This window comes from Acomys minous (assembly GCF_964271855.1).
Source record: "Acomys minous genome assembly, chromosome: 1".
Classification (NCBI taxonomy): domain Eukaryota; kingdom Metazoa; phylum Chordata; class Mammalia; order Rodentia; family Muridae; genus Acomys; species Acomys minous.
Window position 1 is genome coordinate 28,264,586 of NC_140483.1, and position 21,560 is coordinate 28,286,145.

Here is a 21,560-nt window from a genome sequence, read left to right on the forward strand (position 1 = left end):
ATTTTTGCATTTAACAGCCATGAGGAAAACCATGAGCAGACTCAGGTTGAGCTTAGATCCCATTCTCTTCTTCATTACCATTTGGCCTCTACAATAAAGAACTGAGCACACTTACAATGTGAGTTCATAGAAAGCCTGTAGCGGGCTGATTATAGAAATAATTTTTTTTCCAGTTTGAATTCTTGGCTGTAAACAACCTACACTTCAGTCAGGAATAATTGCCAAGCTGCACTGAGGGGTCTCTCTGTGGATCCTCACTACACTCACCAGAGGCACAAGTTTGAATTCTTTATAGTATAGAAGCCATGTAGTCTAGGATTCTTACCACACCCACTTTAACAGATTCCATGTACTTAGGACAGTGAAAGAATAGACAAACACAGAGGAACAAACTAGGGAGTCCAGAACTAGCCTTACCCAAGTGTATTCAATTGATCCTTGACTAACAAATGAAAACATTCATTGGGGAATGGATAGTTTCTTCAATAAATGTCACGTTAAAAAGGCAAAAACATATACATAAATAAACAGGACACCTTCTACAGAAATTACCTCAAAATAGAACACAGAACTGAGTGTGAAGTGAAACCGCTGAGCTCCTAGGAGAAAACAGAAATCAAGGTGGTTTGGGTTTGGAGATGACTTTGCAGATGATACCAAATGCACCATCCATGGAAGAAGACTAGAAAGGACAGTAAAGTTGATACAACTGTGGTGAATTATGGTAGAATATTGATTCAGACCCATGGGAAAACATTATGAACAAAAGGAGAATTAATAGCAAAACCAAGAGACTCCCAAAAATCTAGTTAAAAATGAGTAAAGGACTTGGACAGACACCTCTTCAAAGGCAACATACAGATGGCCAACAGATACATAAAAAGATGGTCAACATTACCATGCATCCAAGAAATGTAAGTGAAAACCTCAAAGAGGTACCACTTCTCACCTCATAGGATAGTCATTATCAAAACAAAAGGCAGCAAGTTTGAGGATGTACAATGACACAATCATTGTGAGAAACAGAATGGAGTCTTCTCAGGAACAAAACAAAGCAAAACAACAACAACAACAACCTGAAAAAAAATACCGGGTGATTTTATTTGGAGAACATATTCCAAAGAATCAAAGACAAGGTTTTGAGGTGTCTTTATATTCCCAGGCCTCTATAGCACCAGTCATGATCTTGAAGGTACGGGAACAACTTAAGTGTTCCCGGGGCTTGTGAACAAATGTTGAGAGTGTTGTATACACGGCAGCAATTACTCCGCCTCGAACAGAAGGAAACCCTGCAATAAGGGGTAATATGGGAAATTATGCCAATCATAGGAGGATAAATATTACACGATTCTACTTGTAATTGGCATCTAAGATAGACTTGTAGAGAGTCAGCGGGATTGATCAGTGGGTAAAGATGCTTGACACCTGATGATGCAACTCGGATGACCTGAGTGCATCCCCATAGTCCATGGAAAGGCAGAATGAGAGAACTGTCGTCACAAAGCTATCCTCTGCCTCTAGATGCTCCATGGGAAGCACCCGCACAGACTATACAAAAGATAGAATAAAAACAGAAAGTTCAATGGTTGCCAAGGGCAATTGGAGGTATAGTGGAGAACATATAAGATGAATAAATTATAGATTTTTTCCAAAATATAGTGTCTATCTTTAATATTACTGTTTATGCACTACTTTTGATTGAGAGAGCAGATATCATATGAAATATCATCACACTTAACCAAAAGGCATAGCATATATATGAAGTATATAACATATACTACATAGCACATGATAAAATATGTATATAATGGATATAAAGCATATAATATATTCTCAATATCATATATATCATATATAAGAACAGCATGGATAAAACCTGAGGACACTATGCTACATGAAGTAAGTTAGCACATGTAGTAGTATTATATATAGCATGTATATATAAACATATATGTGGAGAGAGAGAGAGAGAGAGAGAAAGAGAGAGAGAGAGAGACTTGTGAATCCTAAGCAGCTAAGAGGATTATAATACTTTAAAAGGTCTTGTCAGGAAGCAGGTATGACTATATATTTACATTTATGGTTCATTATGAGAGACATTAAATACCTTGTGATAAATTATGGTAATTAAACAGAATTCTTAAAAGGAAGATAGTGACCAACACTTTGAATATTTGAAAAGCTACTCCCATAATGTCATTTCCAATTGGCAGGGAGTAGATAATGCTGGCTATCCCAGGCTCAGTGCACCCTGGCATTTGACTTACTTTGAGGTCTGTCGTGGCCAAGGGCATTGACGTAAGGGGACAACTAGACAGAAGGAAACTGAAGAGGTTTCCTTTCATTTTAAATTTAATTCAGTTTAATATTTTTATAGAGATCAAATCTAAGACTTTGTGCATGCTTAACAAGCAGTCTTCTGGTGAGCGTCCCTCTATCAGGGAGTCTGAAGGCGCTGGCGTAAACAGATAGTCCATGTCCACTGATCTTTTCCTTTACCCTTTTAAAGAGTGGGTTCTGTCTTCTGTGGCTGGGGGCGGACAGAGAACAGAGGCATTAATCTTCTCGTGGCCTAGAGATCACGTTTGGTGGAGGTAGCTTGTCCTGTTTTGCACTGAGCCCTGCTGATGGATGTGACAAGGCAGGCCTTTGTTTCAGGACACTGCCCACAGCTCTGTTTTGTTTACCCATTGATTAAAGCACAGTGAATTATCTGGGTAACTTCAAGGGCTATTGTAGCTCATATGCTCTGTCCCCCTTCTCCCCTTATAGCTTTTGGTGTGTGGAAAATACATGTGCAAATGATCAGTAAGTTAAAAACGCATAGTGTTTTGAACAGTGCTTCTGTGTCCGTTCTTAGGAGAAAGAAGAAAAAGGCAAGAAAATAGGTTTGCTTGCATCTAGTCAGTTTATATTTACTATGGCCCTGTACATGAAAGATGCGAGGAATTAGTGACGAATAATGTCTTGCTTCTCATAGACTTCAAAATTGTGTAGAGAGAGAACAGAAATCTATCAAACACAAACACAAGCTGTCAGCTGTGGATAGTAAGATCTGTGAGGTACATCAGAGCAGTTAGTAACCTTAGGGGTGGCACAGGGGCCACAGTTACTCTGGAAGGGTGGGTTCTGAGCTGGAGTGTGTTGGGGTCCCATTCAAATTCATTCAAGTGTCATATACTCTTCAAGGTAATTTATGTGCTCTCAGAATCCTAGGCTCTGTGGAACAGGTTATTGGTCTGGGGGCAACTAAGAAAACATCTGCCACCTGTGTTTACTATTTTTATTATGGGCTAGTGGGGGAAAACACTGAAATTTCTATCAAGATACAGGTGGAAGTGATTTAATTAATCTGAAAATTGGGTAATCCATGATATTTCATGGACTCATTATTCTACTGTAGAAAAACATCTTGTCTTTGTGACTGACCCTTTCGTTGGGAAGATGAAAATGTCCCTCAGCTTGAGGTCAAAAGTGTCCAGTGAGTGACACGCATTCTTAGTCTTCTTGGTATTTCAGAGATGGCAGGAAGTCATGTATGGGGAATTAGAAAGTCAAAGGGCTGGCCAAGACCAAACCATCAATCATTATTATTCAATAAGATAAAATCATAACCCCCAGTAAAAACCGCATGCCACACCCTTGTCACTGATGTCCCCATTTCAGAGTCTAATGGCTTCAGTGTCTATCTTTTTATTTTAATCACTGCTATTTGTGGAAGCCTTCCTAGAAATTAGACACATGGCATGTTCCATTCTTACGTGTGAGCTCTGAGACTGAATAATTTTATATTCTTCTGGGTACCACTTTTTCTAGCTGAGCCAGAAGAATACAGAACTCTGGTTTCACAGCTTTTGAGTCCCGAGATAATATGACTTCTCAAGCAAGGATATTGAGCACACTGTGTTAGTAACCAAGAACTCCAGCTCAGGTCCTGGTTGGTGCATTTGCTTTCCACAGACATACTGAGTGGGTTTGATTCCCAGATTAGGAAATCTAGAAATGGCTTTACTTATGTACCACAGTAGTTTTTTAAGTTTATGTGGCTGGAAAGATGGCTCAGTTCTTAAGAACACATGCTGCCTTTTCAGAGGACCAGTGGTTCCAAGAAACGATATCTGGTGACTATAAACTATGTAACTCTCGTTTTAGGGGGAGCCTCTACTTCTGGCATCCATGGGCACCTGTACTCAGGTATAGATACACAGACACGGATATATGCATATTATTAAAAATAAATAAGGAGGCTGGGCTGTAGGTAGTGGCCAATCTCAGCACTTGGGAGGCAGAGGCAGGCAGATCTCTGTAAGTTCGAGGACAGCCTGGTCTACAGAGTGAGTTCCAGGACATCCAGGGCTACACAGAGAAACCATGTCTTGAAAAGCCAACAAATCAATGAATGAATAAATAAGTAAATAAATAGAAAATCTAAAAGAAGCCCCACTTGTCTTCTTAATAGTATTAATTTCTTGATACCTGGTTGGCTTGGGGTGATAGAGACAAGCTGCCTTTCTTCCTCCACCCTAGTTTTCCCTAGATACAGTTGCATCAATCCTATTTGCTTCCCTTTCTGTCCAGACTCTCTATTGACCCCCAAACAGTAGACAGTGTAACCAACCCTGCTGTAAGCATCTTCTGGGTGGTGGATGCACAGCATTCCTTCCTTCTGTTCTCCTGAAATTGCTGGTTCCTGGTGCCAAGTAGTTGATGCCTACACAGGCAGAACAGTGTTTTCATACCCTCATAACCCGAATTGGTTTTTGGTAGCTGTTTATCTTTTATCAAGAAGTCAAGGTGAATATGAGCCCGTCCCATCAGCTAGGAGCTGCATGTTAATATTACATCTATTCACTAATGACAAGCAAATAATTTGGTAACAAATATACAAATAAATAAGTGCTAATAAGGAGGTCTGAAATGTGAGTGACTGCCTCTTGCTGAGTTTCTCATTCACCTTCCCTGCTCCATCACACACTTCCTTGTCTATTTCCTCAGCCATTTTCTTCTTTTTATGTATCTCACATCAGAGCTATGGGAAATTTTCTCTTTTATAGAAGTTCTTGGTCTAGCTCTCAGGCAAGAAACAAACAAACAAACAAACAAACAAACAAACAAAAATCTATATTTTAAGGCTGAACTTTTTGGTTAGAACAGACATTATTGAAGTTTGTTTTAAGAAACGTACAGTCTCGCTATTATGTGGTTGTGGGTTAAATAAAAAGGAACAGTGCGAGGACCCTTCAAACAGGGATGTGCTGTGTCAGAGATTATCTGGGCATACAGTATAACTTAGTAGGTTGGCACTGGAGTCTGGTGGGCCTGGGTTGATCTTCACTCTGCCTTCTTGAACTTTGCAGCGGTGTGTGGGTGACTTGGTCTCCTAACTTCTACAGGCTGCAGCTTCTCATCTATAAAACACAGATAGGAATTCAACTTAAGGCATCAAACTGCTTGGAGAATAAAACAGACTAATACCCTGAGCACAACGTCCCACACCCTGTGTGCATATGATAAATCTAGGGCCATTGAATGCTGTAGAGAGAATCGGATGAGCCATACCCAGGCATACTTAGCTAAGAGAAGTTTAGAGGAAGGTCCATACGTAATGGTAATGTGGTAACCTCTAGGAAATGTGATTTGGGTCAATGTTACTTAAAATCAAGGAAAAGAAATTCAAAAACTTTTTTTAGGGTTTGAGAGTTGGCTCAGTGGTTAAGAACACTTGTTTCTCTTTCTTCCAAGAGGACCTGGCTTCAATTCCCAACATCCAGGTTAGGTAGTTCACACCACCTGTAATTTCAACTCCAGGCAACCTGGAGTTGCACATGTTCAGCCTCTGCAGGCACCCCCACACACATGTTGCACACACACACATGCACATGCACACACACATGCATGCACAAGAGTGTGCGCACAACTTCTATTGTGTCTAAACTTTCTTCATAGTAATCATACTATATTTAGCAGAAAAGACAAAATCAGACTTGTGAGGAGTGCAACTAGCTATAATTTAATTGCTATCATACAGGGGTGTGTTTCAAAGAAAATAATGACCACGGTCATCTTTGTTTTTCATTTTTGCTCTTAAAAAAATAAACTTTAAGCACCCAGTTGAATTAATCATGTCGTGTGTGTGGAGAGCACAACAGACTATTTCCTCTTTGCTCAGGGCATAACTCTTGACTACAATTCCCAGCGACAACTCTTGACTACAATTCCCAGAGACACCCACGTTGCCCCTTCTCCTCTTCTGTCCGTATTTCTAGATGGCACCAGGTGAGCTCTTCTCACTAATGAAGTGTAACCAAGGACTGCATCCCACTTCCTGGTGGTTAAGATACGTGTGTTTTTACTCTGCTACCTTGATCTTTCAGGCAGCAAGAGATGCCACAGCCTAAGAGTAGAAGCAACCCGGCTTCCTGCACCTCTTCTTTTGGTGAGCCTTCACGGCAGACAACTGATGAGGAGAACTTGCTTTGCTGTTTGTGCCAGCTAATCTGAATTACACAACTCTATATACATCATCACCACTGGCCTCTCTGTGGCTTTACTTATTTTATTCAAGTAATGACATTGCACGGTGTACTGCCCGTTAATATATTTCCAATCAGAGCACTTGAACATTCAACATATTTTAGTGTGTTTCAACTTCAGAACCAGAAGCAGAATTTTGTATCTTGTAATACATGAATATTTGGCTTTAGGTGACAATAGTGAATCTCTCTCTTCAACTAGTATGCCAGTTTCTTTTTTTCCCCAGTGCATTATAAAAACATGTATCAATTTCTAATGCCCTAAGTGACATGCTGCTCCATATCTCTGGCATCATAGTGTGTCATGACTCCTCCAGTGGAGTCTGTGTGACAAACATTACTACAGAACCCGAGGCGATGATCCCTACCCAAGGGAGAGCCTCCTGGAAATGGGCGTGATGTCCCTGCCAGGAGTAACTGATTACAGCTCTTCTGTTTTCTCATTGTTTTTGAACACCCTGACTGTTTTCTCTTTCTGCCTTTGTTTTCACTTTCTTATCAAGAACTTTTCAGACGTAACTGTGTTGCTAGGAGACCCTTAACTTGACACTGCAGCCAAGGGTCATTCAGGTAAGTTTACCACTAAGTTCTGTTCCACTTGTTAAGAAAAACATGGCTAAGAATTAGTCATTGTTCATATTATGACTTACAAATAAAGTGTTAACGTTAAGCTCCAGATAGTGGCGAAAGAGCTAAGAAAAAAAAAAACCTGTCTTGACTCACAGATGTTTGACAAAGAGGGCACATGCACTGATACCAATCTAATGACTTATAAATGATTATTCAAGATTGATGACAACATTATTACTCTGCACCCTGTATTTTGAATTGTATGGAAATAATGTAACCATGAAAAAAACACCCCCGTTTCAAAATGTATATAAAAACCTAGCTCACTTGCCTGCAAAATATAACTCAGATTCAAACCTCTGGCTTTCTCTCTGTTTGTCACTCACCTATCTTCTGCCCACCGACGCTTCGAGAACTCCCGGCCCCAAGGACCTATACCCGACTGAGATGGTCCGCGACAATAGTGCTATTATAAATTTTTGACACTTGCATAGGATGATATGGGGCCACACTGTCACCTTGATTTCCGTTTTCATGACTGCTCTTGACAAGATGCTCCTTAAGTTTGATGCTTCCTTTGCACCCGGCTGCTGCTGTCTTGCTGGCTTCTCAGTTATTCTGTACTAGAGAACTGACGTCATGGCTTGGCAAGCAGCAAATGAAAAAATCATATCGAGAGCTTAACGAATTCCATTTTAATACGTTAAAGAAAAGTTCAGCCACTAGTCACGTTATCTATTTTTATTTTAAGAAGTGTGAAGCCACAGAATAATCTTTACACTTTGTTCCCATTTTTATTTACTTTTTTAACTTATGTTTTAAAGTGAAAGATACAGTTGCATATATTTGCCTTATGCAACATGGTTTTGAAGTTATACACTTCTTATGGACTGACTGCCTCAGTTAATTACGACATGTATTGCCTCATACAGTTATTTTTAGGTGAGAACACTGTATATTCCTGCTCAGGATTATTCAAGAATACAATACATTGTTGCCGTGCTCATCACGTTGTACAACAGATTGCCTGAAGTCCTTTCTCCTGTCAGCTGATAGTGGGTGTCCCATGACTAGTGTCACTCCAGTTCTTCTCAGTCCTTGTCAACCATCATTCTATGCTGTTTCTATAACTTTAAAAAATATCCAGCCTGTGAGTGAGGTCATAGAGTATTTGTCTTTCGGTGCCAGGCTTATATCACTTAACATTATACATTATTGCTCATTTATCCCATTTTCTTTTATTTTATTAATTTATTCATATTACATCTCAATGGTTATCCCCTCCCTTGTATCCTCCCAATCCTCCCTCCCTCCCATTTTCCCTCTACTCCCCTCCCCTATGACTGTGACTGAGGGGGACCTCCTCCCCCTGTATATGCTCATAGGGTATCCCATTTTCTAGATCAGCTCATGTACTGATAGACGTGGAGGGTGATTCCATGTCTTGGTTATTTCTAATCATGCTAAAATAAATGTTGAAGTGCAGATCCTCCCTCACAAATTATTTTTATTTCTTTTGAGAGCAATGGAATTGCAGGATTACACAGTAGTTTTATTTTTAAGTTTTCTGAGAGCCAAACACAGCATTCTGTATAATGATTATGCAGTAGTTCTACCTATCTACCTATCTATCATCTATCTCTCTATCTATCTTGGTTTTTTGGGGACAGAATTTCTCTGTGTAGCATTGGCTGTCCTGGAACTCTCTCTTGTAGACTAAGCTGGCTTTGAACTCAGAGATTCTCTTGCCTCTGCCTCCCCAGTGCTGGCATTAAAGGCATGGGACACTACCACTTGGCTCAGTAGTTTTATTTTTAAGTTTTCTGAGGGGCCTGGCACTGTTCTCCATAATAGTTCTACTAACCACCACTCCTATTAACAATGTGTGAGTCTAAGATGGCTTTACATGTTTATATTTGGAATTTGGAACAGAACACTAATTAGTTCATGTGAAGGAGAAGAAGCAGTTTAAATGGCAAATGTGTTCAGAGTTTAAGTGGTACAGTTGTGGAAATAGTTTGAAATACATTCTGAACGTTCAGAGTGAACTCTGCCTAGATTGAATGCTATTAATGAAAAATTTCTTAAAGATTAACTTATGATGTTTGTGGAAATATAAATTTATTTCCATATTTCCAATATTAATAACAAAACCTTATAGTACACACAGTATTAATAAATGCATTTTATTGATAGCCATATAAAATAAGAAGCAAACCCAAAGCGGAGTACCAGAAAGGTTGGTGTAACTGATATACTCAAGTTCTGCTGAAGATATTGCAAATGAAAACTATATTTTGGGAAGATTATACAAAGAAAACAAAAATTATAAATACAGTGATATGATTTCACCAAATATTTTATCTTCAAATTGTTAAAGGGATAGATCAGATTATATTACTGAAAAATAACCTTACAGATATATCTTAGTCACAGTGACAGAAGAGTGTTTAATGTGTGAATGTGCTTGCTCAAAGTAGAAAAGTGAAGACCCGAGAAACAAGAGAAGCTATTTAAATTGATGCCAAGACAGCAAATGTAATGATAGCAATTGTGTAAACATATTATACCAATAAAAGGAAAGCTACTGGAATTTTCATTTCATATATATGTATGTATGTACACACACACACACACACACACACACACACACACACACACACGAGTCTACCTGCACCTGTGCTCTGGTACTCATGGAGGTAGGGAAGAGGGCATCAGATTCTCCAGAGCTGGAGTTTTAAGTGGGTGTGGAGAGCAAGGCATGGGTGCCGGGAATGACGCTCTGATCCTGGTAAGAGCAGCAAACACTCTGAACCACGGACCCGTCTCTCCAGCCCCTCGAAGGGTACAATTCTCTCATGTTTTTTAAAGATAAGATTGCCGAGCAATCTTTCAATAAACTTTACTACAGCTCTGTGAGTTTGCCTCAAACAGCAAACATGCCTAGAGAGAGATGTGCTGCTGCCGTTTGTCCTCAATAAACGTAACTATCTCTGTGTGTGCTTCAAAGAGCAAACACACGTAGAGATAATGCTGTTGTTCCTCCTCCAGGAGTTTGCAGAAATAGGAATACAGGGAGAGAGGAGGAATGAGAAGAAAAGGAAGGAGAAAGCTGAGCAGCAGCTGTGGTGCTTTGGTTTCCTGGGCAGTCAGGCAGGAGTTTCAGGGGCTGAGCTGTGGTAGTGGAAGGCTTCTGTCACAGGAGGCAGGTGGGACAGACCACAATGGCCACACCACCTCATTTCCCTTGCCCAGTTATCACACTGAACCGTGACACTCACTGGCCTTCGGGACGGAAGATCTGACTTTAGACTCACAGCTGTAAAGGAGGCAACTACATTTCGTTTCATGCACACAGCCTCACTGACACATTAACCACAGCGGGGGGAGAGGGAAAGGCCACAAGGCCTCATGTCGGTATGAACACGGCAAAGGAACTTGTGCTTAAATAAAAAAAAAAAGTCATCACCATTGCAAAGACTTTCCATGGTTCCTCACCCACCTGAAAGCCCCCTCTCAACACAGGAAGTGTGCTGACCAGTAGGGGAAATAAAAAGGGGCTGCTGAGGAGGCTGGTCCACACTCTTTCTTGCACAGCTCAGGAAGATCTCAACCATGAGACTTCTCCTCCTGACGTTGCTGGGAATCTGCTGCCTCACCACGTACATTGTAGCAGGTAAGCCAAGCGCCTTTCAGCAGGATAAAGCACAGTTGGGCTCATATACTGGGGTTGACTTGGGTTTTGATTACAATGACCTGCTCGCCCCAGGGAAGCCTCAGACTTCCCACACGCAGAATGGGAAGACCAGTTCCAGCTCTCAGCCATTCGGTACTCATGCTGATTTATTTAAAATTGAATGTTATATTATGTCTATAAATGCAACACTGTGAGGAGAATTAAAATGGACTAAATCTGATTTTTTTATGATGACTATTTAATTACATTAGCTATTCTTATGATAATATTTTTTTTTTTAATTCTGGCAGTGATTTTAAATGGGTGGTTTGCTTTTGTTTACTTAATTTTGATTTGATAAGTTTTCAGACTCTTAGAGTTTTATCACAGTGGGATAGGAGCCCAAGGACGTATGATTGGAAGCAAATCAATGTTTTCTACTTGAAAAAGTCAAACAAGAAATGACCACAAGCTCATATATATTCCTATCAGGGAAATCAATATTACTCTCAGCTAAATAGAGGAGTTGGCCGATATTGCCGTGAATATCATGGTTTATGACAGGCATCTTGGGTTTGTACGACAGCCTTTGATAATGTGTAACAGACAGTCTGCACTCCTGACAAATGAACCTGGGTGATATTCCCAGGTGAGATGCAGAAGCGCTGTGCCATGGCTGACTGTTCAGTCAGTGTTTCCTACAAGGTCACCTTTTCCTACTGGCTAGAGCTAATTTATAGACCTATTTGTCTTCTGTTCTCTGCACTTAAGACTGTAATACCATAACTTTATCATACAAAGGCGTAAGGGACACAGTCTGGTGATCCTTGACATTGGGTAAAAGAAGAAATATGGATGAAGAAAAAAAACCTTCAAGAATAGTCAGTTAGGTCTCATGCTGCTAGAGGAATGGCATTTAGCTGAGCTGACAGGGGTACTGTCTGGAGGGGATCGGATCGGCCATAGCGGCGGTCTGCAGGAGCTGGAGAACTGTGGTCTTTGCTCAGGTTTCCAAATTTCCTACTTAAAGGAGTTTTGTAAACCTTGGTGGTGTTTTAGCGTGTGTCAAGTGGGGCAAAAGCTAATCTTTGCTTTGGCTTAATTTTGCAAATGCTTTAAACAGCAAATTTTTAGATGTGGAGGACAGTAGAGTTCTGCCGGCCTTGGGCAACAGTGTACACCTGACACAGAGAAATAGTGTTCCTAAGCAGTGAAGGAACGCTAGCAGAGGCCAGATTCTTTCTTTCTACTGAGTCCAGAGGAGCTCAGCATAAAATGATACTGGCAGGGTAGGGAACACGCAGAAAGGCATCCAGAACAAAGGAAAGGAGCCATGAAGAAGTGTGGTGAGCAAACAGCTTTTAGTTGTAGACAAATGGCTTCCTGTGGTGCCAACACTACGGCTCCAATTTGATTGTTATCGATGAAGACGAGCTCTTCTGCAGCCGTGAAGCACACAGCAGCGGCTCCAGCTACGTGGGGATTGACCACTTAGACACTTTGCATAGTTAGATTTTTACCAACTCCTTAATCTCATTGACTCTCCTAGTGCTTCCTTGTGCGTTGGAAGGTAGTGCTATAAATGTAAGAATTCAGCTGTCTGCCTTGGTCCACTCCTTTGGGGATGAATCCTGAGAAACTCTTTCCTTCCATGTTTCACAATGGACTATTAAAAATGAGAACATGTCTATTTGTTCAGTCAAAAGTGAACTGTGTTCTTCCCTTGAATATTAGCTGGCTCAAATCATTATCACACCACTTTTTTTTTTATCTAAGTTTCCTGACTACCTCGCTATTACACGTGCTCCATAAACAGGGTCGATGCCCATCTCTGAATTAGTGCCTTTGACATTTGGGACACAAAAGGACACCTAATCAAGTAGCTATTGAGAGTGTCCCTGCAAATTCTGCTGTCATGGTTGTATTAACGAAAATATGTAAAGATGGATATTACCTTGTTATTATTTGTTTGTTTTGGGGACAATGTCTCATTTACACTGTCCTGGCAGGCCCCAAACTCACTCTGTAGACCAGGCTGGCTCAGAAGTCAGAGTCACCCGCCTCTGATCTCTAATGCCAGGATTAAAGCAATGCACCACCATGCCGGGCCACCTTGTTAGTTTTACTATGAAATTCCTGAAACAATACTACTGATATAACTTTTAAAATTAGACAGACATTTACCACAATATAGAATACATAAGAGACTTGGGAGCTGGGCATGGTGGTGCATGCCTATAATCCCAGCACTCAGGGAAGCAGAGGCCAGTGCATCTCTGTGTGTTCGAGGCAAGCCTGGTCTGTAAAGTGAGTCCAGGATAGTGAAGGCTGCACAGAGAAACTCTGTCTTGGAGGAAGGGAGGGAGAGATGGCGGCGGAGGGGGGGGGGGCGGGAGACTTGGGGTGCCAATGTGAATTATTTCTTCCCCAAAGAAGCAAGTAGTTTTATACTCGTGTCACATTTTAGAGTCATTTAATAAGAGACTTTGAACTTGTTACTTGTCGAGTTACAGTTTTATTTATGTTTCCTTTTCCTTTTCCTAGGTGTGGGGACTGAAGTCTTAGAAGAGAGCATCTGTGTGAGCTTCAAATCCCGGCCGCTGCCAGTTCAAATCATCAAGACCTATTCCACCAGGGAGGGCATTGTGAAAGCGATAATGTGAGTGTCTGCTCTAAACTGCGGTTTCCACCTGGAAGCACAGTAGCTGCCCACCTCAACAAAAGTGGCTCAACTTGGAGGGCAGCTGAGCTTAGCCGATAGCCCATTCTGTCTATAGTAATCTTGTCTTCTTACTGTCCTACCTAATGACGATTGTTAAGAAACTATAACCCCCTTTTCTTCACTTGCTCAATTGATGAGTCTGCATAGAAAAATAGATGGACAGCCCAGGCTAGGACTTGCCTAAACAGCCACACTAATGTAGGAGGCTTACTGCATAGAGTGGCACACCTTATATGTGGCTATATGTGAAGGGAACACATCCAGAACTCCCTCACATGGTACCACTGTCTTCCGGAAGGAAAAAAAAATCTCTCTGTGATGCAAACCTACAGAGTACCACTTTTAGAAGTTCACCCAGGTCATCTCTGATTCTCCCACAGGGATGAGTGGCACTAGATTGGAAGGGGAAGGAGGTATGGAACAGGTGAACTAGATGGTCCTAAGAATTCAGGTTAGCTCCAGGTTTTGATATACTGGTGAACTGCAGCCACCAAGAGCTGGCTGTCACCCGGGGACTTCTCTCCCTTACTAAAGTAGACAGCAGAAGGAAGGAGCTCACGGATGGTTCTGAGAGGTGGTGTCTTCTGCTAACTTATGTATACATTCTCTTTCGTTGGACAGTGTGGCTAATGCTATCTTTTCCTTGCATTACAGTTTTGTCACCAAAGGAGGACGAAAATACTGTGCTGATCCACAAGTGAAATGGGTGAAAGACGCAGTGAAAAGCGTGGACAGCAGGTCCAGGGTCAGAAAGAGAATGGGTAAAACCATCCCCACGAGAGCCCAGAGGACCAGCAGCACAGCTACATCCCTGGCTGGGAAATAGCCTCCAGGACTAGCCGAGCAGCTCAGCTCAGCTCACAAGCTCAAGGACTAATTATGCGAGACTTACCTTTAATGAAAGTGTTGCATGAATAAAGTTATCATTATTTTAATGGCATCCACACTCATTTTAAATATAAGTAATAAATATTTATTATTGAGGATTGTTTTATGTTTGATTTATTATACAAAGGGAAAAGTAATAAATATATCACTTGTTTTATTTCTGTTTCATTGATCTCTCTCTCTCTCTCTCTCTCTCTCTCTCTCTCTCTCTCTCTCTCTCTCTGTCCCCCTGCTGTGCTTCTAGTGTCCACAATAGGAGACCCTTGGACCAATGTTCATTAAAGATGAAAGCTGCCTTCATCACTCTGAAGCTCAGCTTGTAACAGTTCTTTAAAAGTGAGCTGCAAATTATACCTGTGCCTGTGCCAATTCATGATTCATCTCAGTTTCATAGCAGAGTATTATTTATAAAAGCGGTGAGAGATCATCCAGTTGTCCTTCCATTCTCGTCCTGAGAGACAATAGCTCAGTAAGTGGCTCCACTCAGGCCTGACTTCAAGAGAATTCTCTTACCTCATGGTAGATTGTTCAAGTAAAAGCCAATATGTTGTCAATGAAGCAGTCATCACACTTCCTGGGGATGGATTCTACTGTTGGCAACACTCTACTTACCATTGTCTAAGCTCCACATTACTCGCTATGTGTTCTCAATACTCCTAAACATTCCCACATGGAAACTCTCCCAAGGAAATAAGAATTTACAGTACAGTTTTATTTGAATATTTGTTTGGTCACTCAACACCCCAAACTTATACTTTCTTGTGTTCTCATTAAATGGCTGATTTGACTCTATTTTATGGGTCTAGTATCCAATAAGCTGATGATATACACCTGCTTGTTGAGCTGGCTGAAGAGCACGAACTGGCCTTATCTTTGTAGTTGAGTTGAAGAATTCCTAAGGGGACAATGAGAAATATTAAGAACCACTGGGCATCTGTTGAACAGGTTCACTCCTGTCTGTGCAGAGAACCAGAGTAGAAACCACTAAAACATCACCTCCCAGCTAAAGGTCGGACCGCCTGTTCTTCCCCGTTGCCATTTGTCCACAGTGGGTTTCAAAGATATGTTAATGAGGACAAGAGCTTAATAAGCAGCAACACTTCCCTTAAGGGTGGAAAACTAACAAAGTCACAGAAGATGAGGAGTGATTTCTTGATTTTTAAAAATAATTTATTAACTCACTTTTAATGTATGTATGTGCACCTTTGTGAGTTTACGTGTAGCACATGTATACAAATGCCTAAGGAGATCAGAAAGCATCAGATCCTGTGGAAGTGGAGTTATAGGCAGTAGCAAGACACCTGATGTGTGTGCTGGCAAGTGAGCCAGGGTCCTCTGGAAGAACAGCTGGGGCTCTACCACACTGCATCATTTCTTGACCCCTGATTTTATGGTTTAATTATATATTGTGCTTTCCAAATGACTCACAGACCCTAGGGGATCATAATGACAATAAGATGAACAATGAGCTAAATATTATGATTTCTCAGTTTTAAAGAATTTTGCTTAACAAATATTTTATTTATTTGTTTTGTTTATTATTTATACAGTATTCTGCCTGCACGTGAGCCAGCAGGCCAGAAAAGGGTACCAGATCTCATTATAGATGGCTATGAGCCACCGTGTGGTTGCTGGGAATTGAACTCAGGACCTTTGGTAGAACAGCTGGTGCTCTTAAGCTCTGAGCCATCTCTCCAGTCCCATGTTTTATTCTTGTTAAATAGTTAAGGCTACTTTCTTGCTTAGCTAACAATGATTCACTTGATCACATGACAAATTTCAATTAAGGACAAAATAGAAGAGATAAAAAAGTGTTCATTAGCTTTCTCAAAGGCTGTTGATCATTGATAGGCAGAATTCGGGTTGAATAGTTGGAAATGGAGCTCCATGTTTGAACCGTTATTCAGTTGCACTCTCTTCAGAAGTCAGCTCCCCCAAGAACTTCTATTTGAGAAAAGCATAATGACCAGATGACTCAAGTAGACACAATATTCTTATGTAACCCCCTTAATCACTCTATAATTAAGCGTACTGAGGGGCTGATAAGTACTAGAGCTGAAAAACCTAGCAGCGAGCAGAACACATTTCTCTTCACTCTGATAAATTCTCTCCTTTTACTTTACTCAGGATTTGGAGGCTTCCTTCACCGACCCCTCCAGCCTGTGCATTCCCAGGGCTTCGCAGAACACAGCAAGGCAGAGGTGAAACCAGGCATCTTGTCTTTCATCCCATAAGTACAGGAAGCTTGCAGTGGAGATGACACAAACGTATGCAGGGTGACATGTGAGCTTCTAAGGAATGCAGAGCCTCGGGTGCGCAGGAGCAAATTTGCTTAGCTCTTAGCACATAGGCAAGGTCAGAGCAGCTTTCATTTGGAAGAGAATCCAAGACCAGAAGAATGAGTCGGGGTTGTCCAGTTCCAGTACATTCCATATATAAAAGATTGCTGGGGGGAAAGACCTTGACGTGTGAAGGAAGTCCCTAGCGGGGCAGGTTTGGATTCACCAGCAGATGAATAAAGACCCGGAGGTGTGTTGCTCTATATCTGGGCAGATTCTTAGCTTTTCTGACCCAGCAAATCCTGGTCTACATCCCGCCACAGGCCTGTTACCTCTCTCTCATTCAGTCCTAGCACCTGCCCTCTCTATGTCACACTGGTAAATCCCCATGTCTGAGTCTTCCCACAGAGACCCCTTCTCTGCCTGGAAGTCCCTCCTTTCCTCTCCTGCCTAGTTATTGACCATCAGCTCTTTATTAAACAAATCAAAAGGTGAGGGAAGAAGAGTGTTTACAAAACAGGTGTCAGGGGATCATGTATAAAAATCACAGTACTGAAGTCCGGACAGTACTCAGCCCTCTGCCGGGTTAGCAGTCAACGATTGCATATACAGAGAAAATCTTCCCACAGTGCACAAAAAGATTATCCCAACAAAATGCAAGCATTTACTCTATCTGAGGAACAAAATGGAGGCTACAAGCAATGCAAAGGGACAAAAGGGAGGCTGGGGAGATACTGGAGACACAGGAAGGCCCTGTCTCCCATCCTATTGAGCGTGTGCTTCATTTTAAAGTCTCTCTCTGTGTGTGTGATTCTACTGGTTGGTTGGTGAGAAGTGTAGCATAGAGAGCAAGACAAGGGATAAGAAGACAATAGCAGGTGACTCTGAGCTTATTGACTTTTGAGCTTGACCTGGTGGGCTCAGCTGTCCATGCCAAGTGTCCAGGTCATCAACTCCTCTCCAGTTTGCTCTGATGATGAGAACCAGGACCAGCATACAAGCAAATCACATTTACGGGTTTTTATCTTAAGATGTCCATTATTTGCTGGCTAGGCTAAGATCAGATCTGCAGACAAAAATCGGAGCTAACTGCCTTCAGGAAGTAGCCGTTATGAATGAGAAGGAATACGCCCAACATTAATGTACTTATAGAGAATCCTAACCCAAGCCTGTCTTGATTCATTCAGTACCCGAGTACTTGTTGAGAGCTCCTGCAAAGTATGTAAGAATAGGATTTTACTCAGCTGTCACAAAGCCTTCGACAGCCATCAAAGTTATTCAAGGCAGGCAAACTAAGGGCTTCTCTCATCTGATGCCATGTGTCCAGATGAGGTCCCTCCCAAGTGCCTGATTGACTCCTGGGCTTATCTCTGTTATTGCTTACATTTCCCAGAAGTATCATTTGACTTGATTTGTCTTAGTAGTTGAAGCTGGGGCTGTGAACTTGATATATACCTACTATCTACTATGTGGTATAATACTGGAACATGATAGGCTTCTAATGAGTTTTTATGAATATAAACACATGTGTGTGCACCCCCACACCTATCTAATAAATACTCAATGTTGAGTAGCTGAAAAACACAAAGATCTGGGGGCCTAAGTCAGGAACTTGTAATATGGCTCAGATTTTATTTACTTAGAAAATGACATAGGTAAGATCTGTAGAATAATAACTTATAGGAAGTTGTTTGATGGATGCACTTAAAGGCACTCTTGGAAAGTTAAAAAAAAGTTCTGCAGAAGAGCTGACATGAGAACTATGCCTTTAGCAGATGTGCAGCATGGTCTCCCTGTGGCTCCCCTAACTATGGGAACGGGGGCTGTCTCTGACTCTGTGGCCTGTCTTTGGATCCCTTTCCCCCTAGTTGGGCTGCCTTGTCTGGCTTCAGTGGGGACCAGAGAAGTGATCATTGCATTGGTCTGAGTTGGAGCAGGGAGAGGTGTGGGAATATGCAGAAGGAGGCAGGGGTCTGGCTACCTACTGGATGTGGAATGGACCTGAGAGATAAACTGAGGCTGCTCTGAGGTTTTCAGCTGGTGTGATTGGTTAAGAAACAACACCATGGACTAGCAAGATTTTGGTCTAACTTCTGCTGTGGGATCTGGTAAATCCATTGGAAGGTATAATCACCAGGAAGAGAGAGACAAGAAGGAAAGAGTCATGGGCAGAGAAACACTGTGTATCAGCTTGATATGCGAGTAATTAGGACAAAACCCAACCTACATTTTTATTCCCCTATGACGGGCAATCCTTTTTAGAAGAACAGGGTTAGAAATAGGCCAAATATCTGTGAAACTCTTTATGCCCTTTGGGAGGTTGGGGGAAAGGGACATATAAACGGGGAAAAAAAAGTATCCACTGGTGAGTCATCTGTGTTATTTTAGAAGGGATTTGTCATACAGCAGTGGGAGGCAAACAGGAGCCAAGAGAAGAATCTGTAATGAGGGAAAAGAGAAATGAGGTGAAAGCAAAGGTTCAGAAGGGACATCAGGAATGCTGGGGTTTGATCATGGGAGGGAGAGGCCACAGGACTTTCTAGCCCTGGGAGCTGGTATACATTAAAATGGAGACCCGGAGACCTGAGGGTGAAAGGCAGGGCATGTGTCTTGAATTCCTGTCAGACTGTGTTGCATGGCATAATTATTGAGACTGCACAATTATCTGTCTCTTTGACTCTGATATGCCCTCCTCAGCCTCCACAGGAAGGCTTGGTTGTTAGCTGGTAAGTTTTGGGGAAGTGATTGCATCCAGAGCGTTTTGACCAATGAATGGATTAACTCCTTGGTGATGTCGTACTATGATGACATTGGAAGATGTTTATAACTAAAGGATACATCTTGTGCCCTGACCCTTGTTTCTGTTTGCTTCCGGATCACCATGACATGATCAGTTCTGTCACTGCATTCCATTCCTGTACTACTCTATCTTACCTCAGACACCAGGTACCAGAGCCATGGATGATGTTCCAAGACCATGAGACAAAATAGTCTTCGCACTACATTATTTCTTTCAAGTATTTGGTTCTAAGAATTAAAAAAAAAATAGTAGCACACTCCTGAAGCTTGGGACATGGCTTGGGAGGGTTGTTTTTGACAAGATGGGCAAAAGAAATCTCTCATTGTAATATGAAGAAATAAAGATCTTGTGGCCAGAGTGAGGCAATAATTAGTCTCACTAAATGTGGTCAGAAGGAAGAGTGGAACTTTTCTCTGAGGACTGAACAGAGGGGATGAGTAGAGGAGAGGGGGATGGGAAAATTGGACAAGCTATATCATAGTCATAGGCATTGGTTTTTCCTCAACTTCCAGACCTATCTTTAGCATTCACTTTATTCTGTCCTGAATTATAGATATTTGTCGAGTTTTCATACTTCAGATAATTGGAAGTTCTTGGTTTAGTAATTTATACTTACAACAAGGCCTTTCCAATGGTCTTTGCTCAAACTATTGTTATCTCAGAGATATTAAAAGGACCATCAGTATGACCTCTGATAGCCATTTAGGTAGTAGCTGATTTGTGCGGAGACCTAAGGGCAAAATAGACGAAGGACACTGATAATCATATAGTAAGTGGAATGGACTAAGGATGATGGTAGATTTTTCAAAGACTCTGTTCATCTTGGTTGGTAGTGGATGTCTGGCTCTCTGTGTTGCCTGAGATCTTGTAGTTACTTTCTGGCTTGGTAGGAAGAATTCTGTGATCAATTGCTGATATCTGTCTTGAGCTGTGAGTTGCCTGTGGTGGTTGGCACTTAGATATTTCTTTGACTGATGTATGGGGCTCTGCAAAGGTTCAGGTCACTGGGGGATAGCTGGGTTGGTCAGCGTAACTTTGGATAATGAGATTTCCAGCTGGGTCATAGAAGATAAGTAAGATTTGAACCTAAGCAAATGAAAGAAAACAAAACAAAATGGTAGACATTGTGGAGTTAAAAAAGACCAAGACAGGTTTGTTGTTCATTTGATCACTCTGCCTCTCACACTATAACCTTCATAAAGGCAGGGCTCAATTTTTAAATCTGCTCATGGTACAATGTAAATATGTAAATATGCATTCAAGAGGGCATATGGCCAGCAGAATTAAGATGACAACTAAGAAGTCATTTTAAAAAAAGGACAAGTATTAATAGAACCAAGAGTTGCTTAGGGAAATATTTCTGAGACTTAAGTTAGCTTTACCTCATAAGCACTCTAAATATTACTTTTGAAAGCATGTGTGCACATGTGAGATTGCATGAGTTTATGTGTACCATGTGGGTGCCCAAACTCAACTTCTTTGCAAAGAGCAAGACGTGCTCTTAACTGCTAGCCACCTCTCCAGCAACTCCAAAGAGTTGAAACATTTTAGGAGGAAAACTTCAGGTTTTGACGTCAGTGGCAGCTGAACGGTCAGTCTTACAGCTGAAGTAGGAGAGGGATTTGGAATCACGTTATGTGCTTGGCTTCATCACAGAACCTCGTGTCTTTGTCTTCGTCAGTAAGACCCATGGTTGGAAGGAGTTGTGGTAAACTTTTGTAGATGTTCAGTGAGGCTGATATTCCGGGTACCTGAGGGAAATCATGTCTCAGATAAGCAGGCCGTTGTCTGGTGGTCTACAGACCTCAGCCATGCATTCATCAACAGAGAAACCTGGGGCTTGAATCCCATTTGCTGCCCTCACTGACAAAGATGCTGCTGTCTACTTTGGGAAGGAGGTTCAGCTTGCACTTCAGGGCAACTTGATACAAGAGCTATACTGGCGGGCTTCGAGGGGGACATCACTGCCTTAGTTCAAGTTGCTATTGCAGTGACGAAACACCATGACAGAGAGCAAGGCGGCGAGGAAAGGATTTATTTGGCTTATATTTCCACGTTGTTGCACATCACTGAAGGAAGTCAGGACAGGAGC

At 41.6% G+C, this 21,560-nt stretch overlaps 1 protein-coding gene across 1 annotated transcript; it reads left to right on the forward strand.

The window, feature by feature from the left end:
- Positions 1–10,423: 10,423 nt before the first annotated feature.
- Positions 10,424–14,436, forward strand: LOC311596731 (lymphotactin-like). Its single transcript, XM_084780473.1, has 3 exons — positions 10,424–10,779; positions 13,324–13,438; positions 14,156–14,436. Exons 1-3 carry the CDS (start codon positions 10,719–10,721, stop codon positions 14,325–14,327), a joined length of 348 nt encoding a protein of 115 aa, XP_084636599.1. The 5' UTR covers positions 10,424–10,718; the 3' UTR covers positions 14,328–14,436.
- The last annotated feature ends 7,124 nt before the right edge of the window (positions 14,437–21,560 follow it).